Raw genomic sequence first — 23,518 nt, forward strand, 5'->3', positions numbered from 1 at the left:
AATGCTTAAAGCAAGTCACCTTTGTTGTAGTGACAATGGCAGAGCTGAGGCGTGGAGAGATGGATTTCTGTGTTACTGCAGTAGTTAATAACCTATGGATGATATTCATGGCAGCCCACCTGTTTAAGAATACTCTCAGACAGCTCGATAAATCCTGAAATTAATGTAATGTTTCTAGAAGTCTCACAACAGAACAGATAATGGCAGTGGGAGCAAGTAGCCAGCTATTTCACCCGTGTGGTTTTCAGGATGGATTGTAGCATAAGAAGAAAATAAATTCTCTTTGTGTAAATGCACAATTCATTCTGGCTGAGCACAGTTATCGTGTTTTGTAAGTACCAACAAAGGGACTAGTTATGACGACTCTACCTTTTAAAAATGACAGGTGACAGAAAACATTAGCTTTTTCATCATTCTCTATCCATCACTTATCAAGAGGAGCATTTTTACTCCTCGGGTAATGGTAGCTATGGTGTATGTAAGTGCACATACAGGTGTGGTGTGTGTGGACTATGAGCAGAATATTTTCAGACGAAGTTAGACACGTGAAGAGCTTTCTTTACCTGTTCTACTATACAAGGCTACCACTTTTAAAAGGCTGCTAAAACGTTCCTGTGACTACACAGGTTTTCCAATCATATTCACAATAAGGACCACAATCCATTCTTTGACTTGTATAGTATATGCAAGAACATCTATTAGGATATTCCTCGTGCTCTCAAACTTTGTAATCATCTCAAAATATCAGCAAAAAGATTATGAACTCAGATCTGAGGAATTAAAAAAAAAAATAAACAGCTAAACCGTGAAAATTAGCATGTTTAGGTCAACAAAATAAATCTTTACCTTGACAAAAAGAATGCTTAAAAATAATTTTCTTTCCAATTTACCTTTCGGCTAATCCTCCTTTTGTAAGGCTGGAAATAATTATAGGATCAAAGGGCTCTTCAGTACCAGAGATTGTAATTCCAAGAGGCCCACCATAGCGCTTGAGCTCAACAGTATAAATAATTGCTCCAGAGCTCTCCTGTTCATCTGTAATAAATGCCAAGGGGATGCAATTGGTTTCTTATGAAAGAGGGAATGAAAAAAAATAACACGTTCAGTCTAGTGACTGGTAATCAAACAACATTTTCAAAGGATTATATTTCAGATACACCTCTAAATCATATTCTGCTGGATTATTTAGAAAAAAAAAATTGAGCAATTTGTTTTTTATTGCCAGAACCTGATTACATTGAAGTCAATAAAACAATTGCCCTCATTCTAGTAGGACTGAATTTTACTTTGTTTAAAATCTTAATATCTTCTTTCTTATTAAAATGTGACTTCAGGCTTTTTTTATTAGAGAAGAAACATGTTACTATTATTGTATAACTACCAGGACTCTTCTGTTCCTTGAAACAAATGGAGGGTATTTAAAACCAAAGAGAATTTAAAAATTCTAAAAAGAGACTTCCTCAAAAAATTGTGGAAAGGTCAAAAGTCATCATAAGATAAGCAGCTGTCTTAGTAAGAGAACCTGAAATATATCCCATATTTTCAATAGCAAAATTTTAAGCTTTCAGAATTGAATCAAAAACAGCTTCTGAATTACCAACTAAATTGAACAATAACTCCATTAGATTTTTTCTTTTTGATTATTTACATAAAATGTACATAATTTGAAATTTTAATTGCAACAAAGAACCATCACAAATACTCCCCCGTCCATCTTATGCTATTGGCATTCAGCCAGGGTGTTTTGCCTGACAGGCAACTTTTCCTAGATCTGTGGGCAAGGACATTTTTAACAGCTCAGTGAGTGTAGAAAACATCTAGGATGCATATTCTCTAACTGCGACCAAAACTAACCTGAGACAAGTCAGAAAATTCAGATGTTCCCATTTTTTTTTTTTTTCCTGTAGGTAGGAAAAATGAAGAGGAAAAAAGAAACCTGCATCACTAGCAAAGGTTCAAAGAGTTGCTTTCTTCTAACACTGAATGTGGTATGTCAGCAGAGCTGGCGAGACACTAATGTCTTTGAAGTTATTTTGTCTTTTCCCAGTTTGAAGAAAATGTAGGTCTACTTTCCTCCCACCCTCCATCCCTCCCATTTCCCACTTGCTATTGACATAAAGGAAACAGTACACACAATATTCAAAGGAGAGAAGAATTAGCAGTATTTATTCAGCAAAGAATACTGGGATTTTCGTGGCTACTGTTGGCTCTGTATTCTTACCTGGGACATTATCAACAGTGTTTTGGCCCTCAGCACATTTCACACCACCAGCACTTTATCGGACATGGTGTTTCCAAAAGCACCCAACACCCACAACCCTGCTGGGAGCCACTGGCAGGCACACGGTGGGCCAGCACGTGAGTGCCACTGTGCAGCAGAAGAGTGGCAGCTCTTGTTTGCCTCTTGCAGCATTCATGGGACAATGACAAATCCCCCAAGACTTAAAGGTAATGTTTACACAGGTGTGGCGATGACATGTTGTGAGACTTCAGCAGAAGGGTGAAAAGTATTGCACTAAGCTAATTGAAAATACAACAGGCAGTATTTGCTAAGGGTTGACACAATGCTAATGTTTCTCTGTTATCAGTGGTAAGTGAATACGAAGATATTAATTATGCAGCAGTCCTGCCACAAGAGAGTTGGAAGTTTATAGATCTTCGTGAATGACTGGAAAGGAGGCTGGCCCATTATGGCTTTCTTCTGGATAGCCCTAGTTAAGAAAATTAATGGTAAAATGCAACAAATGTCAAATTGCTACATTACTTTCTTCTGTTCTTTCCAGACAACACAAATGCAAGCTATTCAAGAATACGGCCTGTATGTGGCCTGAATATGCAATGAAGACCAGTTTTGCCATGCAAGCAGAGAATTCTGATATTCAAAAAAAGGGTAGCTGCCATTAGGCTAACCAGGAGATAAAATCCTCAGAATTGGAAGTTGGCAGGAAAAAAAAAAAAAAAAAAAAAGGAGAGAAAGATTGCTGAAAACAAACTTCTTCTGAAAACATACTTCCATCTGAGAAGGAAATGCAATCAAATTATAAATTTTTAGGGTCTCTTTTTTTGAGATTATCCTTCTTTCTTTTATCGTAGTGATGCATGTGGGTAATTCTTTGAAATCACATTTAAGGAAATGTCGTTATATTGCCTCTGTGCTGCAGTGCTTCTGTTCCATCCACTAGTCTCTTGCTCTTTAGAGTAACATGGGACTGATAAAAAAAAGTGCAAAAAAGAGCACAGTTTGAGGGAGCACGTAATGTGTTACCCTGCTGCTGCATTCACGTGCATGGTTGACTGTGAGGGACAGACTTGAGCTACATAAAATCATCTGCTGAAGGGAGAAGTAGAGAGAGAGCAGAAGGAAAAACTGAAGACAGAATAGGAGCTAGAAGCTACAAATACACTGAAATGAATACCAGAAGAAAAGGTTTGATAGATAAAGAGAGAATGAGAACCTAGGCAAGAAGAAAACCCTGCTTTCTGCTTTTCCCTCTTCAAAAATGAATGCTGTGGGAGGCCAACAAATATGAAAATCTTATTCTCATTCTGATTTAGAAATTGTTTTGGAGTGCTCCACCCTTACTCATCTATTAGCATCAGGCTTTTGTTTTATTAGGTTTCAAAATTTAAAAGTTTTCAAAATACCTGAAAATCTGCTATAGATGTCTTAAATTACACGTTGACACTACTCAACTGTTATAAGAACCATTTGTATTGAGAATTCTGTTCAGCAGGTCTCTGAGCTGTCCATCTCCATTCAAATATGTTCAGCTACACCAATCACATCTACGTAAAACACTAGTTGTGTAAGAATCTTGATGCAGATAATGCAACTGTAAAATAACCAACCTGAATACGTAAAAGAAAACCACAAAGTAAGAATCTCAGTCAGACTAAAATCTGTACCAGGTGTAGCACACCGTGGTAGCTAAGAGAGCAAAGATGTTATTTTACATGGATGGACACTGAAATCCACATTTCAGTGATGGTGACAGAAAATATATACTACCTTCAGTGGAAATAGAAGCTATTTGGGAAAGACTTTACGGCCACGGGAGGGGTGGGGGCAGGAAAAACCCACAAGCGTTTGAAAGTGTGTGAGAAATTATTACTTCTACGTGGCTCTAACTCATGCCTCTCTTCTACAGGCTGTGAGCAATTTCTCTACAGGGTTACTGATGGGATGCAGTCTTCCAAACAATGGGAAGAAAGTAAAGGAGCGATCATAGATACCACGAACATTTAAAAGATGGACCTCCTCACATGCAGGAGGAAACTCAAACTGCCTTCTACAGGTATTTCTCCTGTTAAACTTCCACCAACTGTATTTGCAGTTTGTTCTTCATAAGGTAACAGAATTTCTCAATTTTCCAAAGCAACTGTTAGGCAGGTGTCTCTCTGGATGTACAGCCAGTGAGGCCAGCCTCTCTCCAAGATATAGGCATCAGGTTTAGCAAACACCACCTCACCACCTGCAGGGGCCTAACCACAATATTCTGCCAAGCAGCAGCCATTCTCTTTGATGGATCAAAATTAACTTCTGAAAGCCAATTTGCGCATGGTGCTAAACTAATCCGCCTCTGCTTTGTACTGATCATACTGAGAAAATACTGTTTGCTTTCAAAAGCCGTTAAAGGAAAAGAGCATTCTAGTGCGATTCTAAACATCACTTCAACAGTTACACTTGATTTGAAATAATAGTGCTTTTTTGTTGTGGGATTGTACAGAGCTTAAGACAAATGAATCTACAGTATGTGCCTTTATGGGATGCCATAATATAAATCCCAACAGTAATGGTAGTTAAAATTGTCTGATATCCTTTGCCACTAAAGTGCATAGCAGAACTCATTTCATTATCTCCAGGTAGAAATTTTGCTTTTATGGAATCCGTAATTGGGAAGATACAGGAATATTAATAGATGTAGATGTGCAAAATGATGGCAACTCCATTGGGCTGACTGTACATGGCTCCTGCAATAGCCATCCAGCACAGCGAGTGAAGTACTACTTACCTTTATGCACGTGAACAATCCTACTGAAGTCAAGCTTTTGTGTTTATGGATAAAGCATGCACTGCCCCATTCTGCTGTAGAACTATGTATCCATAGTGCTTTGCTATCCATGATTCCAATCTTAAAACCAGAGAAAATTTCAATATGCTGATAAGAGAATGATCAACCTTGTATGTTTACACCTGAAAGGAAATTGCGTCTCCAGAAAACTGAAGACCTCCTTTTACAGCACAGCTCCTGAAGGTGACATACCACTGAGATAATTCAAAAATGTATTGATTATTTTTTTGTTTCTACTTTGATGCTTTTTGATTAGCATTAGCAAAAATCAATGTATAGCAAAACCATTTCACTAAAAGTTAAATGTGAAAAAATAAACCTATGTTCTAAAAAACCACTGAAATACACAAGAATTGTAATAGGCACATTGCTAATACCAGAATTATCTTCATCTTTGCGGATCTTTAACTTTACAAGGTCCTCACAGTGCTGAAGGATCTGAACAGCATCTTCCATCGAGCAATTGTCAAGTCGAATGTTATCTATTGCAAGCAACTTGTCACCCAGTTCCAGTGTCCCAGTTCTGTGAACAAGCAAACAAGCTTACATGAAATGCTAGCAACATTAAAGCAAAGTATTTCACACTGTCTAATCATTAATACAGAAACAAGATGGATTTCTTTAACAGCTATTTATTTATACATTTTGCACATAACTGCTGTACACTAAATAAAAGTAGAAGTCTCTTACAAGCTTCTTCTGATTAACTTGAGTGTAGCTGGCGATACAGCAGAAACAGATTTCTACTGGGAGCTTGAGTGCCTTACCTGTGAGCAACACTTCCTTTCTTGATATCAGAAATAACCAGAGGGTCCCCCGGTTTTCTGCTGGATGGAGCTGTAATAAAGAATAGACACAAGCATTAGTCTTAATTTCTGTATGTGCACATAGGCTGATTCTACCCATAAATAGTGTGTAAGAAATACTGATTTACCTACATTATATTTATCTCTTTCCCCTACACTATACATACATGAATACAAACAGTAGCATCATATTACTAAGACTCTAAATACTATTTCTCAAAAATTAGAAAATGCCAGAATTAAAGGTGACCAGTGCAAAATAAATTTAACCTGAGATGTCTGAATTTTGGCTCTGGCCAGGACTCAACCATGCAAAGCTCAGTGATTCATCTTAAAATGCTGTGTAGCTACAACACACAAGGGAAGACTTCTGTTAGCAGAACCTTTCAGCACAACTACTGATGCTGACCTTTTGCCAGAATATTTCTGTCAGTCATAAATCATGTTTTATTAGATCCCCAACCAACAGAGCAGTTCTGGCTAAATTTCTAGAGTGGGCTACACCACATTCGTTACACCCACTACTGTCTCATTCAGTGCTTACGGCGGAGGCATGAAGATGGTGCTGACTGGGTGAGAAAGGGGCTATCTCCTTCCTGATAAATCAGATGCTGTGGATGACTGCCACACGTACCACTGGACTGATGCACAGTTATCACCTTTGCACTGATGTAGCTTGCATTGTATGGATACTTGCTTCACTGTGACTCACAGATTCCTCTGAAGTAAACATATGGACCTTCTGATGAGTAACCTTGCTCCTCTAACTCTGCTGCTCAGCTTTATGCATTGTGGACCTTTCCCCACTTTGGGCTGGGGATAGAACCACAGCAATTCCAGCAATGTTCAAATCAGTAAACCCCCCAGCAGACCTCTCCATGCCCACCTAACTCATCTCTTCTTAGAGGTATGTGATATAATTTTCTATTCGCTCTTTGTCCATCATGATAAAGAGGATGCTCTACTCTACAATGACAGATATTGCAATTTTTAACAACTTGTGCAAAAGTACGTGTCAAGTTTTACCTTGGCAAGTTGTGCAAGCCATTCACAACGCTGCTTAGCTTAGCAATTTTACTTGACTTTTGGTTGTATGGGAAGCAGTTGACTACCCCAGAGGCAGGAGACAACTGTGACTGCTTCCAGAGGATTGCTTCTTGGCAAAGCTTCATTGACTGCATTGCTTTGGAGAATTTATGCACTTGCTGATAAGGTGATGACCACACTGAAGATCCGATAAGGCAAGCAGTGGGCTCAGAACTTGAGGATGACAAAAGGGGTTTTTAGAGGATAGTGTGCTGCCTGCTGTCAGAAAGGATACTACCTAGAGCTGCTGGGGTAAGGAGGTAGTCCACATGGGGAACACAGACTGACTCTTGGTACTGTCATTATAGAAGAGCATGCTGATATTAAAACATTGCTGTTGGTATAAGGCTGTCAGTTCTCCTAAAAGTACCAATGGTTTCACACATCTGAGGCTCTTCAACTGCCCTAAGGCATTTCTGACTTGTGCCAGCTGAGGCCTCTGCATTCACACCCAGAAAGTACTTCTCCATTAGGCTCCAGTGCCTAGCTGACAATCACCAAAAAGCTACTAGTATCGGTGGAGGATCACCTACAAAATCATGTCATTCACTACAGCAACTCATGCTTCTCTTGGGTGGAAAATGAGGTCTTCTCCTATGGCAAGCCCAAGACGTATGAATAATGATGTTCCCAACACAATATTCTAACAGATCTTGTTAATCTCAGCTGCCCTGGACAAGAAAGCTTTTGAATGTCCACAGGAACTGTGTAAGTTCTGCTGAGCAGCCATATTTCAATGTAGTATGTTGAAAGTACAGAACACAGAAGTATGAAGACTCTCAAGAACTTTTAGAAACTAGTCTAAAGCAGCAGGCTTTCAGGAAGTGCATATGTTCCAATCTGAGAACAGAAATTAACATTTTGTCAGATGCATACATTTCATTGCTTGTTTCTTGTACTTTCACACCATGGGTCAAATATATTTTATATGGCAGTTCCAAGATTTACTTGAATACTCTGGGTTTGTTTCATCATTTGGTGCCTTCTTAGAATTTTAAAGTTATTACTTTGGTGAACTCTTTTTTTTTTTTTTTTTTCCCTAAGATGCTATATTTTGACCTTCTGGGTTGACTCACAAATCCCTGAGGTCATATGCATTTACAGTGCCCGCACTTTAAAATTTGGGTATTGATACAGTTTTTATTAAACTGCTTTCACAAAAACGATCAGTACTAAACCAAACAGTCCTTCATTATTCCAAAGAAAGAAGAGAAAAATCAAAAAAGGGCAGAGATGAAACTCAAAATGTGAATGCACAGTGTAGACATGGACGCAAGGAGTAAGATATTGCACATGTAATTACCGCACTGTCCAACTGAACAAGTGTGAACCAGCACCATTTTGTCATTTACCCTGTGCTATTAATTGCCTGCTGGATTAAAGTCTTTTTGCAGGCAGCAAATGCAGTTCAGTGTGAAATTAATACTCCTATGCCGACAAGCTCTTAATAGGCATCTACACCACACTTTCTTTTTTCCTGTTTTATTCTAGTTGTTCAACACTCATGACATATTACAAACTATTTAAGTTCTGTTGAAGAGAGAAAATCGATTTCCTCCTGAACTTTTGTACTGCACATCACCACAGCCTGACTGGTCCCAGACACTGGCAGACAGACTCCATCCCCCACAAAAAGACTGAGTACTATGACTACTATGATCCTCAGTTTACAGATGAGGAAAGAAAACCCAGGAACTTTTCGGTCAAAGTATGGCAATTTTCAGTGAGCAATTTGAGATACCCATGCCCTAATTTCTCACAACAGCTTGTAGTATATAACAGCTTCTATGTCCAAAGCACAACTACTGGCATTTTCAGGAACAGCTGTAAACACTCAATATTTTGACAAGTGCAACCCCAGGATCTCAACTTTTCTCTGGAAAATCAAGCAGAAACCTGTGGAAAGTGTCTTTTTTTTTTTTTTCTTCCCCTCTCTCCCCCTCTCTCTTTTTCCCTGTGAAATGACTTGCATCTCAGCACAACTCTATCAAAGGGAAAAGGAAAAAACTAATTTCTCCGGGGTAGCATTGAACTATCTTGACCATGAGATCACCTCTTTTTGCTTTCTGCAATCTTCCACTTCATTCATTATGCAGCCGTCATCCCCTTTGCTACACAGCACTGTTATTTCTCCCCAGACAGCAGAGAAGGAAGAATCGCAGGGAGAAGGCAATATTTGACCATTTAATTAAAAAGATATCCTTATGAATTAACACAAGATGTTTGAAGTGACACTGTATGGCCTTAAATGTCCATTTTTGTTTCGTTTCAGACTTATTTTTGATTTAAAAAAAGAAACAATTACAAGCAATATCAAACATTATCAAACCTACACTTGCAAGACCACAAGCAGGCATAAAACCTTGAGATTTACAACACAGATCCAGGTGACAGAATCACATGGGGAAGGGGCAGGGAGGGAGATGAGAAATTTGCTTCTACTAGAAAATGCTGTAAATTAGGAACCCTGAGGTCTAGTCTTGGGAAGGGCTCCAGTCCCTTGTGCTCCTAGTCCATGTCAAATCCTTTTCCCACAGTTCTCTCTTTCCTTGCAATCTCCATTGTGGCTTCATACGCATGCTGTCCTGATGTTATTTTTTCCCCCACCATAACAGTTCCTTGTCACACCTGCTTCTTTCTCCTCACCTTAGGGCTCACCCATGTCCAGCCCTCTTGATGAAGTCCCAACACCCCCGACCCATTATCACACCTCAGTCTCTTTCCTTGTTTCCCGTCTCCCTGTTATGGCTATCCACTTGGTTTCTTTCCTCATCCAACAAAGATCAAATCTTTTCTCCCCCGATTCAGTTCTTAGTGTACCTACTGTTGAGATCCTGTGGAGATCTTACACAGTCCGTATGATGAACTGCAAGTAGTGAAGAGTGCCTAAAGTGGTAAATTTAGCGTTGTAACTGGAACTTTGACCTTCAGCAAGCTCCCTCTCTATTAACGACTCTATGGTCCTAAGTCTCAGTTCCCAGCCTGTACCCTACTCATACTAGTAAAGACACTTTGCCTGCCTACCTCTAGTCCCTACTTAGAAGCAAGTTTAGTAAAACATTGTTAGATTTGTAGATTAGCTGTTCTATTAGGTAAAAAACAACCAAACCAAACAAACAAACACACATTTTGCTATTTTTATTTTTCTGGTAACTCAAAGGAAAACAAAACAAAACAAACAAACAAAAAAAAAACAACAACATTGCAGGTTAAACAGAGAATTTGGGTAGATATCTTACCCAGTAATAATCTGCTTACTAGACTCAGCCTGGCTTCAAGTTTTGGAGTTTGATCAAACTCTGAACCAATTGCAGAGGAAAAAGCTCATAGGATGGAAAAAAATATTTTTTATACAAAGTCAGCCTACTTACTCACAATGACAGTAGGATAGGATAGTTCAGTTGGAAGGGAGCTACAAAGATCATCAAGTCAAACTGCCCTCAAGGCTAACTAAAAGTTAAAAGTTATTGAGGGTATTGCCCTAATGTCCAAAAGAGCTGTTAACTAGAATTAACAGAATAGATTAGTAAGTAGTTTTCTCAGAAATAATTAAATTTATTTAAAAAATACTAGTCTATGTAAAAGTACCTAGCTGCACAAAAGTTTATCCTGAAAAAAATAAAGAGAAATCCATATTCTATTACATGGTTTAAAATCAGTATCACTGGCAAGTAAATTGAAACAGATTTGAACACTACTAGATCTACTAGAAAGCTCTCCTTCTGTGGAATGGTTCTGTTATAAGAACATAACTGTACATGCACACACACAACATGCTGTGTCATACTTTATTTGGATGACCTAATTTTAAAAACTGAGGCATTCTAATTGCTTCAACCAGGTAAGCAAGAGTGAAAATGATGGTAGCTGAAGCATGAAATGCATAGTCACTTGTCTTTTCAAATTATTCAATAAGTTCTTCGTTGAAGTAGGTAGATATTAATGGGAAGAACAGTTGATCGTATATATTGCAGGGATAAGGGAAGGCCAAAGGAGGATAGAAGTTCAGTACATGTGTTAAGGCAGCATTGGGCAAGACCATTTTAATGATACTGACATAACTGATGTTCACTACTTAAAACTTAGCACATTGGATTAACGTTAACAGTGTTAATGATGTTCATGAAACTTGAATTTGCCTTACTTCATAAGGGTTTTTACTATCAAAGTGTTTTTTGATTTGTTTTGGTTTTGATTTTTTTTTTTTTTTGGGGGGGGGGGGGGGGGCTTAATAAATCACGAACTAAGAGAAGCTAAATCTCTTCCCCTATTACTTTTCATGTTTCCCAAAGACTGTCTAGAGTGTTGTGTGCCACCTCAGATATGCCTTCAATACTCAGCTGGAAGGCTAGATGCTTATTACCAAAGAAAACACGAAGAAAGAAAATAAATTCCTCTTCCAGGATATCTGCCTCCTAACAGCTAACTTAGAAAAATTTCTAGACTTAAAATTAAGCATACGTTCAGATGCCAACCTGAGGAGAGCCCTGACAAGAAGTGCCTATCTTGTCTATTTTAGTCATTTCCTGACTTCGTCAACCAAACACCAAACTACACACGGGATAGGGAAAACAAAATATGTATTTTCTGAAATGTTTTGATAGAGACAGAATTTCTCACTCACTGTTAACTCCACAGCCTTGAAAACAAAGATGATGAACCGCACTAGCACTTAAACAGATCAAGTCCAAATGTGATCTCCTGCAGCAACCCTGTTTAAGCCTGGTCATAGCAACGCCCTTGAGTTTTCAAAGAAATCACATTGCTTCCTGACAATATCAGTAAAAAATGAGATGCTAATATGTTAAAATACCATGAAAAAAATTGGACAAAATGGATAGAAAACATTTATATTTTGCAAATCACATTGTCTCATTTAGGAGATAATTAGAACAGAGGAAAGTACTGAAAAACAAGTAAGAAATGAAGCAATTCAAGGCTTTTACCAAGGAAATTTACATTTTTTCAGTTTATAGTATAAATGCTTTAAAATCAAACAAAGGGCTAATCTTAGACAAATTTTATATGCATTAAATACTACCAGCACCTGGGAGTATTATATATAACAGATAATTAAATTTACATATTAAAGATACTGCAGTACACTCAGAAGAACAGAGCCAAGACCAATCAGGTGTTCCTCTGGTTACATAAAGCACTAATTTTATGAAGTACAAACTTTTGGAATTAAGTTCCAAGTAAGGAAGGTATGCCAAATTTGGAAGAGTGAATAACGCTAAATCTCTGGAACATCAGTTTTCCATTCAGTCTATTACTCTAGTCAAATAGAAGTACAAGATGTCCTGAATTCCAGAAATCAATACAAATAATATTTCTAGAAAGGTAGTATTTTTACTGTAATCCTATAAATCATGACTGATTTTAAGAATATTTATATAAAACAGCCTCTCTCCCCATTTTCTGTTTCCTCAATATTTTCATTTGCATAAATACGTGTAGACCAAAGATTTTTCTTCAAGCATCACATTTTAGGGAGTCCAACAATTATGCATTCAAGTCTGTAACACAAGAAACAGGTCTGCAATGTCTTTCATTTGTTCCTTAGATGTAATTCTTAGCACTGAGCTCCCTGCTGTATTTTTGATTAACTTTTTTCCATTGTGCTGCTAAAAGATTTGAGAATGTAAGTCAAAGCACAATCTTTCCCCAAGATACATGAATAATTCCAAAGACAGACTATTAGCTTAGAAAGGCCACTACCATAAAAAAAAAAAAAAAATTAATAATAATTCCAGTGAGGCCAGATTCAGCACTGCCATTATGTACAGTGAATGTAAGTCTGTTAGTTTGGATATAGATTGTTCCTCCATCCACCAAAAGTTGAACTTGGTATGCTGGACCTTACCTGATCAAAACTCAGTCCTAACAGAGCTTTTACTGTCTGATCCCCAAATAAGAAACATTTTGATTTCAAACAAATACCAAATACTTTTTTTGAGAATTACACTAATGCACACCCTTGTTACCTTCTTCAACCACCTCTGAAGCCCCTGGTGAAAGAAGATTTTGCAACGTGACCTGCACATTTAGGACTGTCCACAAGTTGTACAGGTTGAGAATGTATCTTCAAACTGTGTCCTGAAGCAGGACACAACCTATTGTATGTGGATTCCCATGCCTGTGAGAACCCTTGAGGTCAGTGGGGTTCTGCAACAGGCCATGACTGGTTTTGCTTGCACCTTTCTTAGCTATGGAAGTAGTTTCACATGTGCTTAATTCTAATTACCTGTTTGTTTTTTTAAATTAGATTTAATGAGAGTTAAATATATGTTACACATGAAGGAATAGGTCAAGCTTTTGGCCTGGCAAACTTCTGGCATCTTTAACTGCTATGGGGGGGGGGAACAGAAATCTGTCACAGGGTAATATTTCATCAGGGAAAGAGCACTGCTAATCACCCCATTCTAGAAATAGAAAAAAAAAAAAATAGTTTACACCAAAATAAGCATAAGCCTACAACTATAGGACCTACTATCTGCAGATTATCCCATCACCACAGTCTTAAAAATAAGCACTTCCACTTACAACTTATCGTGATGCCAAGTTCCACGTTATGCTTCTTTGGTAGTTTGACATGAAATGTTCCACTGCTTGGTATAACAGATTCTACAAAAAAAAATACAAATAAAAATAAAAATTAGATAATTTATATGACACAGCAATTCTGAGTTAATGGAACTACACATGTAAACTGATGAAATCACATCAACATCACTAGTCAGGGGTGAAACACGGGTGCTGAAATGAAGGAAGTAGGACATACAAAGTATGATTTATATCTCTATTGGTAATTTCACAGTAACTCAATTTTTTTAAGGTTTAACTGAATTTATGGTGATTGCACAGACAAGCAGCCAGCTGAGACTGCATGTTTTTAGCTTGTATGCAATTTCTGTGAGCACACATGAAAACGTTAGCATGGGCAGATAGGTTTTAATTAAAAGGACAGGAGATCAAGTCTTAAGAATTTCAGGCTTTTGTTGCTGTAGATCTAATACATTTTTAACTATTTGCTAAGGCAAGTGCCATGGATTTTACATCTACTGGGAAGAAATGAGATCAAAAATGCACTCATGAAGAGGCATCTAGAGCTGACTGAGACAAAAAAAAATACACAACACTGCACTGAATTCTGACTTTTCACACCGCTGCTACCAAAAGTTTGTTGGCTTGAAGAAGAGCGAATTAAAATTCCAGCTATTTAAGTACATAAACATACATATGGCAGGAGAGTCCAATGATGAGTATAAGTCTGCTGTTATGGAGCAAATGGGATGAACATAAGTCCAGGGACCAAAACACAAACCTTATTGTCCTTGTGACTTGAGGCATATTTAAATGTGAATTTTCCATTATTTTGTTTTCATAATTTTTAATATTCCATTTCCTATTTATACAGATGCATAAATTGTATTTCACCTTTTTTTTTACAGTATACTAGATATGTACATATTAAAATACCACAAAGAATTATACTAAGAACATTTAGCCTGCTTTTGACATCATGATTTATAATACCATTAACAATAACTATACAACTATAACTATACTATACTATAACTGTACTATGGAAAATACAGCACATCCAACACTGTCATAACTTCAAAGGAGCTACTCTCAGATAAGCACATAAGTCTTAAAAGTTTTTACTCTTAGTGGAGTAATGCACATACATGAAGTGTACGTGCTTGTTTTACACAATTTGTGATTATATAGATGTATTCTGTATGCTTAAACACATTATGGAAGAAAGGAAATATATTAGTAATGATAAAGGCTCACCAACAACATTAACAATGACTTTTCTGATTTTTACTAATTCAATTTCTAATTTTTTTATTTTATTTTTTTTAAGATAGTGCTGAGTTAAACTCTCCAGACTTTTCTGCTTACCCATCCTTTTATAATACTTTTTTGTCTAGTAACACTTTTCATTAGCTGTCCTGTAGAGGATTTGTCTTGACTCATCAGAGTATTTCTATCTCAGGGCAGAAATTTGTCTGGAAATAACTTAGAGGAAGGACTGTCACCAGATCTTTCTAAGGACTTGTCATTTCTGTTTGTGTTCTGAAACACGCTGCAGGGCTAAGTGGAATGAGAAAGCTGCACAAAAAGACACATGTTTCAAGCAGGTCACATGAAAACTGAATGGTGTATTTGAGAAGAATGTCCCCACCGTTGATACCTAACACTTGCAATATCCTTAGGATTTATTCCTTTGCTTTTCTTACAAGACAGAATAACAGTACATTCATACCTGCAACATCAAATTCTATTTCCAAGGTGACCTTGTTGGTGATAGAGGAGTCTCTGAGCAGTTGATTGGCCTCATCAAATGTGCTGTCTTCTGTTGGGATACCATTTATTGCCACTATTCTGTCTCCTATTTGCAGGACCCCACACCTTGGCACACAATGATACATAAAAATAATCAGACATGCATGTTACCAGAACCAGTAATACCAATAATAAAAGACACACTCAACCTAGCCTTAAAGAAGAAGTGGCAGAGCAGCTCCAAAGGCACCTGAGGACAACCCAAATTGCTGCTGCCCCTTTGCACCCCGACACTATCAGCACTGCCAGTATGGCTTGAGCTCTCTAGGTGTGCCAGGACCCACGAAGGGGGCATAGCCTTCATGCCTCCACTCCACCCATGGACATCACCTCTCACCCCAGGCTACAGGTGTTGCAGCACTACAATGGCACCTAGAAGCTGCCTGTGCAACTACTGCTGCTCTGTATGAATTCATGCCATGACTAAAAACATACAAAAGCATAAAAATGCAATTGTAATGTTGAGATAAAACAAATAGTAAACCAGCTCCTCCCAGTCACGATTCTGGTATTTCCCCAGATTTCGTTCTGTAACAAAACATTAAAGAATGGGATATGGTTTCCCCCCATGGCATGCTGCTTTGACTTCAGCAATGTTTTTGATTTTTGTTTATTTGTTTGTTTTTGTTTTTGAATGAATATAGCTTCTAGTCTCCTGCTGGAGGATTCTGGATGATGAAAGCATTGATGCTTGTCATTCTTCTTACAGCTGACCAAGCACATGAAGTACCATTGTCAGAACAGACAGTTTGTTACTTGACACGCTTCCATTGAGCAACGCCCTGCAGTTTAGCACAAATCAAAAACAACAAGCCCAAACTACCCCAAGGAATGCTCATCAAAATGTACTTAGCAGTTATCTGGAAGAACCTCACCTTTCCGCCGGACTGTCAGACTCAATATAGGAAATGAGGGGTGGAGAAGACAAGGTCTCGGTAGCAAACACGCTACCCTGGAGCTGTATCCCAAACCCTACTATGGGGTCAGCTGTCAGCACTACTTCCGTGGTCTCTGTGTGGACGACCTGCCCCGCCAAACCAACAGTGCTAGAGGCTAAAGACACTATAAAACAGAGCAGACCAGGAGTAAAGACACTCGTTCATACACGGACAGCAGAAATTTCATTGCTCTTTGAGAAAATTGATCTGTACAATAAACCTAGTCAACAAAACAGCCCTTTAAAATTCAATTTAGGCTGAAGTTTATAAATGATGTATAAACAGTTATGACATATAAGAGAATAGAAAACATCTGGTTATAGGTTATAACGCAGAAAGATAGTTCACGTATTGAGCAAAATACATTTGTTTGATACCCCCACCCCAAAAACCTCCGAACATCCCTGAATTCTGTTTGCATTAAGTTTGAGGCATGGATGGGCAGAGTTTTCACAGTAGCTAAGGGATTTAGAAGCATGACCCCAGCTGTTATTCAGGCTGATTCCCAGGAGCACTTCTGAACATCTCACAGCAATGTATTGTTCTTAGCAACAAAGCACACGCTCCAGGCTTGCTTGCAAGAAATAGGGATGCCTTTTTCTTATATCAACTTGCACATGTTTACTACACATCAGCAATATGTCAGGCTAATTGGGTAATGTAAGTTGAACTAGCATCTCTGTCTTAGCAATCAGCAACTCTAAAGAGATTGTGAGAAAAAATAATTTCTGTGGGGTCTCTCAAAGGAACTGGCGAACCATTTTCTGAAAAACCCTGACAGCTTCTTCTGCATTTCCAAGATTCCTCTACATCTACTCCCTGCCTCTATTCTCATTCTGAATAGGATGCATTACAGAACAAATCAGAATGAAAACAACATTGAGATTCAATGCAATTATCTATGAAAGAAACTTTTGTATTTTTTTTGACCTCTTCCTAAAAGTAATTTGAACCATTGCTTGAACTCTCCCAGTGACAGACTACTGTCTTTCATTACGTCATACACAGAAAGTTAGATAGATTTTTTTCAATATCTGTTCAGAACAGTAAAGCAATGTTTCGGTATTGTAATGATAATCCTCTAGTGATGAAGATTTTGAATGTTTTCACGTTATAAACCTGTGCTATTACCTCTGCACCTCTAAAGTCCCTCAAGACCCATTTCTTCCTGCATTAGCTACCAAGAATTACATAAAAAGTCATGGTTTATCTGAGGGATAGCTTAAATTTCTTCTTCTTCTTTTTTTTTTTTTTTAAGGTATGGAGAAAAAGTTGTCCTTTCTTTTACATTATAGATAATACTAGCACAGCTGTACAAAGATGTCAGAGGTTCTATAAATATTTTCCTTTCTTTGAGGCTACAAGCACTAGACCTGCTCTGAAACAGTATCAAGAGTGATTAATGTGGCACCAGTCAGCAATGATGACTCCAAAAGTTGCAGAAGTCTCATTTGCCGAAACTCATCAGTTTCTGTTTTCTCCCAGAAAAGCTACTTTCAGTAATACATTTGACTCTGAAACCAATTCTCTTTTCCTTACTAAATTACTGTGAATTCTCATGTCTTATTTTCATTTTCCTTTGTAAGAATACTCTTATTTCTTCTGTTCAATAGCATCCTTCTTACTGTTTCCTTTATCTGTACTGAGTAGTACATGCTCATACCCAAATACAAATATTAATACTGATAATCTATTCTCAGAAATGGTGATCAGGTTTAGCATTTACTGCATGTAGAAAATAGGTTTCTCCAGCCCTCAATACTGTGACAGCTAAAATATAACTAAAACAAATAATTCAAAGTCAATAATAACAGATCCCCTAACCCACTTTCCAGAAATTTCTAAATTTAGAGCATCCAAGCTCATAAAAGTTCCACTATCGCTTTCTTTAATATCATACAACAATTCCTTGTTAGCTGAATCTTTGTTTCCTATTGCTTGTGTCCATTCCTACTCTGCTGTACTCTTCTTACTCTTCTTCTAATACCCTACCAAGAATCTAAAGGTCTCATAACATTTATTTAAACTTTTAGGACAGTTAACGTTTTAATTCATATTGTGAAATTGTTAATATTTATGAGATTTAAAACTCTCCCTGACAAATACTTTCATGATGTGGACACTTGTAAGTGTCCATTTAGACACTTTGAACCATTAGGACCATTAGGAACTCCTCCTACTCCCAAAGAAAATGAAACAAAAAGGGGACCAAAAGGAGCAGAGATGAAAATACTCTCCTGAATCATGTAACAAAAGCTTTCTGTCAAGCTTCTATAAAATGTGACATGACTTCACACTTGTTGGAATTTATAATTCAACAACTGTGGCAAGAAACACTGCCTATTTTTTTCGGCTGTGTGATGCACTTAAAGCTGTAGACACCACAAAGCAGCCTTTGCAAGGATTCTCATTGTTTTAAAAAGGGCGCATCAATGGGTAAATGGCCCCAGTGAATCCTGTTTGCTGCTGCTACGGGACATATCCTAGCACCCTTTTTTTCTTTGCTTCCAATTCTTAGTGACAATTGTGGGGCCTAGTTTACTATATGCTATTCATAACGTAAATCATAGTCTTGAATTTGAAGGTTATGTACTTTTTACTTTTATTCTTGCAGCTATAAGAGAAGCAGAACAAGATGTCATCAAAGCTAAATATGTAGTCTCCTCTTTGAACCTTGGAAAACCCAAAATGTTTACTTCTTGCTAGCAGCTAACTTGGATGTGCTGAGAAAACTTCTACACAGCCTGAATAACTACCATGTAAGTTGGTATAAAATTATGCCTGAATTTCAAGTACTATTATGAACCTACTACAAAATACTTCAGGATTTAAACTTTAACCAAATAAAAAAATAAATATTTTCACAATGAGTATCATAATTTAAAAAAAAAAGTAGAGGAAGAATAAAGATGGAAAACAAGTGGCACAAATAAAGCACGTGACAGCAGAGCATGCTTTCAATTTTTACAGCCACGTCTGGAAAGATCTGCATAATTAATGCAATAATTGCAAACTCCTGGCCATAAAAGTGTTGTAGCACTCTGTACCATTATGCTTCATTATCATAAATTTTGGAATGATCACTAATGTAGGCAAGTTTTGCTAAATAATTGGCAATGCAAACTTTATAGCACCCTTCGTCAATACATCCTTTTCTTGCCAAATGATATCCCAAAGGATTTATTAAGTTACATTTTAAAAAAAACCAACAAACACAAACAAACCCTTGAAGGATTAAAAAAATAAAAGGATCACTGAAATTAAGATAACTTGCTATTCCTTTTCTATGAAAAGGACAGCAGTCAGTGCTACCTGGTTCTCACGAGTCTCCCACAGAGGGAGAGGGCAAAGTTTTCCAAGTCTTGTTGATGGGAGGTGGAAGGGTACAGGACCAGTCTTTCTCTATCATGGTCACTTGTAGCACATTCAGTCCAGTGTGGTTCTCTTAAACTGGCTGTTATTGCAGTCACAAGTACAGGTAGAAGTCTAGCAATAGCAGGAAGGAACTCTGCGTGTGCTGAAAAGCAAGCTCACAGAAAGGGCAAGCAAGCCTGGGTGGCCTGTTAGTTCCTCTAAAGCTAGCTCTGATTCAGGGTTGCTGATGGAGTCACTGCTCATAGCGAAAACAGACTCTGCCCACCCCATCCCACCCCCAGTACTGGGGTCAGTTCCACACATTTTGTAATGCTGTATATCCAGACCTCACAATAAGGCAAATGCAGAATAAACTACCCCACAACAAAGCCTCATCCTAGTATCTCCTAGCCAGAGATTTGCTTAATCATAGCAGATTCTCATCTTTGAGGTGGGCTGCAGTGCTTTTGTGACTGTCCCACTGAATCTAATGTCACTGGCCTTGCTTTGAGACTTTGCAGGAAAACACATTGCAGGTTAAGGCCTCCTTGAGTGAAAAATATCTGAAATATCAACAACATAAGTAACAACTGTCTCCAAGATCCATAATCGTAGTAAAATTGCTTTCAGGGTTACCAGTTCTTTGCTGTATGGAACTGCTATGATACAGCAGAAGTTAAGAACTGTAATTTGCATCCAGCATTATATTACTATTTAAAGCAATTAGTATTAGTGTAAAATTACTACTTTTTCTCATATGCATGTGAGGACACATAAAAGCTGGATCCCTACTGATACCATAGCACGGATGGGCACACTATCTCCCCATGACCCCAACGAATGCATTAGAAGCTAATGTTTCATGAGTAGTGATAAATGGCTGATCAGATTAAAAATTAAAAAAATGTACTTACAGGCAAAGTTATGTAAAAATATTTGCTTTATAAAAGAAATAAGAGCAAGCAAGCAACAAAAAAAAAACTTTGCAAGAAAGCAAGACCTCAGTTCCTCTCTCAAATGTTTCTTCTCAACTCCATAGTGACTGGGCTTGGTTGGAGGCTGCTGTTTTGCCCAGATTTTGCTATGACCATGGGAAATCTTGAATATGGGGCAGCAGCTCATTTTTCCAGACTGAACCTGTGAGCATTATTAGCTGTAGCAGATTTTTGCATTTTGTACTTCTGTGCTCTGAAAGAACTGAGCTGATGCTGGCCCTGAGGATCGCGTGTTGACAGACAAGCCAGAAGGAGGGATGGCCCTTATGTGGAGTCTAGGAAACATCGCACTGATACAGCCGTACTTTTATCGGCCCAGTGAATATTTTGCAAGATACCAAGTGGAACAGACTGAAATATATCCAGCCTGGCTTGGGAAATTACTGGCTCATGGGAAATTCATGCTTTGAATCCAAGAGAGTGGCCAGAAACAAGGCTATTTAGTGTTCATCATTATTTGTCACTCTTTCTCACAAAAATGATTGTACAGGCTGTGGTGTAGGTGTTAACATCAAAACTACCTGTAAAATATAACAGCAAGCTCTTCTCTTTCTGTAATGGGATAGTTGAGCTTACCAGCAATCTGTGTTTGACTATTCAGCTATGAATTTTATTCCCCAATGAAAATGGGAAGAGTCTGAAAAGGAATTTGAAAATCACTTCTATAATGGTATGACAAACCAATGCAGGATTGTCTGAAGAAAATACTGCTTTATATATTTCAGATGAAAGAGTTCAGCCATATGGCCTCTGCTTATCTCCTTTTAGCATTGGATAAATATTAATATGCTGCTGTTTCCCCACATCTAACAGAAATGCCAATTGTTTTCCCTTCTATCTAGTATAAGGTACCTTGTACCTTTTTCTTTTTTCTGTATCTTCCCCCTCCTCCACCCATTCATTGCACATTTTGAGCAATTGCTGTTACCACCTACAGGAGCTTTTGAAGTCCTTCTTTTTCATCCTCCGCCTCATCATTGTCCCACGCGGGCTGGTGGAGTAGAGGCTGCGAGGTAAGGTCCCCATGTTCAGGGAACTCAGGCTGTATGCACTCATGGAGGTAGGAGAGAAGGATGAAGACACCAAAGCTGCTGTAAGAAATCAAACACTTGGCAAACAGCACTCAGTGCAGCACATGCCTATAACTCATCAACGAATTAAACCATGCGTATGATGCACAGGAATGGTTTGTGCATTTCTGATAACAAAAACATTAAACCACATAGGTGACCCTGGATAGAAGTACAGCCAGCGTGTCATGAAAATATCTGCTGGGAGCTAACAAAAGTCTTGTAGAAACAAAAATTACATTCATAATAGACATCTCACTTTAGGAGAAGTATATTAAATTGTTTTTTTTAACACATTCATGAATCAATACAGACCAATATATCTATTTACACTGATTTTAGAAATGCCTTTTTGTAGTAGGTAATTTCTGACAAAAGATTTGTAGGCTATGCTTTGCATTCAAAGATTGTATTTTATATATACTACACAAATCTAACGGTCTACTCATATGGAAAAAAACAAACAAAAAAAACCCCACAAACAATCAAACAAGAAAAAAACAAACAGGTTCATCCAGAGTTCTCAAGCCTTTTCCTGTCTACAGAGGTTGCCTTGTTATAGTAAAAAAAAGGCATAAAATGTCAGAAATAACCTTGGCATGGCTATGAAAAAGTGTAGCATCCATAAAACTGAAAAGGTTTTAGTGCCTGAAATGAGAAAACTATGAGTGAAAGAAGAGGGAAGGGAAGAAGAGGAAGAAGGAGGAGAGAATATGTCAGCAGGAAAAAGCATGGAACATTACGAAGGCTTTTTTGAGGAGACGTTTTCTGGAATTTCAAGGCTGGCATCCTGCAATGGTCAGGGTGGTACGTGTTATAATGGTGGTAGGTGAGGAGGTTGCTGTGGCTGTTGGCACACGAATCCCAGGTAAGTTGCCTGTTGCTTCTTTGAACCTTCACTGCCCACATGAAGGGATGACAGAAAATCAGAAAACAAAAGGACCAGAGAAGAGGGAAAGGTAACTGAATTACATAAACAAGCAAACAAAAAGTCCTCAAATTAAAACAAACTGAAAATAAAATAAATGAAATAATAAATAATCTGGTCTTCTCTTCTTACTAAGGGGTGCTAACTTGGGAACAAAAAAGATATTTCTTATTAGAATAAATGCTTCTGATTTGTCTGTTTAGTTTCTTGTATTATTTTTAAAAGATTAGTACTGAATCTATTTGAGATTCTTTTATTTTTTTAGAAAATACTAAGAAGGTATCATATATAACCATTAACTGAAGATTAGTTAAACTTTCTGCTTGCATTCATTGACATTAAGAAATAAAATCAGATACTATACATCGTGGTGCCTACAATGGCGATGTTTACATGCTGGTCATTTCAATTTACTGCATTGACATTTTAATTTTGGCAGCATATATTGTTGGCATTTTGCTATTCTGTGCCACAAACGTCCTCCTGGGCCACAGCACAAAAATTCTATCCTGAAACCTGATTAATAAATAAAGCAAAAATCTAGGGCTCTTGTTATTTAGATGTGCAATTTTTAAATTCTCCGTCTTTGAAACTTTAAAATAGCCTCTTCCAGATAAAATTTGGGACCAGATTTGATTGCTGATTCTAATTATGGAGAGTCCAGCATAGGCCAAAGGTGAAGGCCAGCATTTACCAAGAGAACGGGAAGCATTTCAGCTGATGTATCAAAAATTAAAGGAAAATGACCGAAGCCGCCCTTCAGTAAAAAGTCTGGTCATCATTAAACTCAGCACAGCTGTGTCTTTGCTGAACTGTAAAGGAAGACTGCAAATTCTAAACTGTTCACTGATTTTTTGTCTTCAAAAAACTGCAGGGTACACCCATACTGTGAAACATAAGTTGCTGTATTC

At 37.8% G+C, this 23,518-nt stretch overlaps 1 protein-coding gene across 23 annotated transcripts in view; it reads right to left on the reverse strand.

Moving 5' to 3' along the window:
- GRIP1 (glutamate receptor interacting protein 1) overlaps positions 1-23,518 on the reverse strand; it is a 317,628-nt gene that overhangs the window by 20,055 nt on the left and 274,055 nt on the right. For 14 of the 23 annotated variants that reach the window (XM_038185237.2, XM_072034610.1, XM_072034603.1 and 11 more), the window contains 7 exons: positions 21,545-21,700; positions 16,198-16,384; positions 15,243-15,388; positions 13,511-13,591; positions 5,840-5,909; positions 5,450-5,595; positions 891-1,068 (listed from right to left, as the gene is read on the reverse strand). In XM_038185237.2, the coding sequence (XP_038041165.1) occupies positions 891-1,068; positions 5,450-5,595; positions 5,840-5,909; positions 13,511-13,591; positions 15,243-15,388; positions 16,198-16,384; positions 21,545-21,700 (964 nt within the window). Of the gene's footprint in view, positions 1-890; positions 1,069-5,449; positions 5,596-5,839; positions 5,910-13,510; positions 13,592-15,242; positions 15,389-16,197; positions 16,385-21,544; positions 21,701-22,422; positions 22,579-23,518 lie in introns of all 23 variants that reach the window. The other 9 variants (XM_072034633.1, XM_072034635.1, XM_027456120.3 and 6 more) reach the window with 5 other exon arrangements.

This window comes from Anas platyrhynchos, chromosome 1, assembly GCF_047663525.1.
Source record: "Anas platyrhynchos isolate ZD024472 breed Pekin duck chromosome 1, IASCAAS_PekinDuck_T2T, whole genome shotgun sequence".
NCBI classification, from domain to species: domain Eukaryota; kingdom Metazoa; phylum Chordata; class Aves; order Anseriformes; family Anatidae; genus Anas; species Anas platyrhynchos.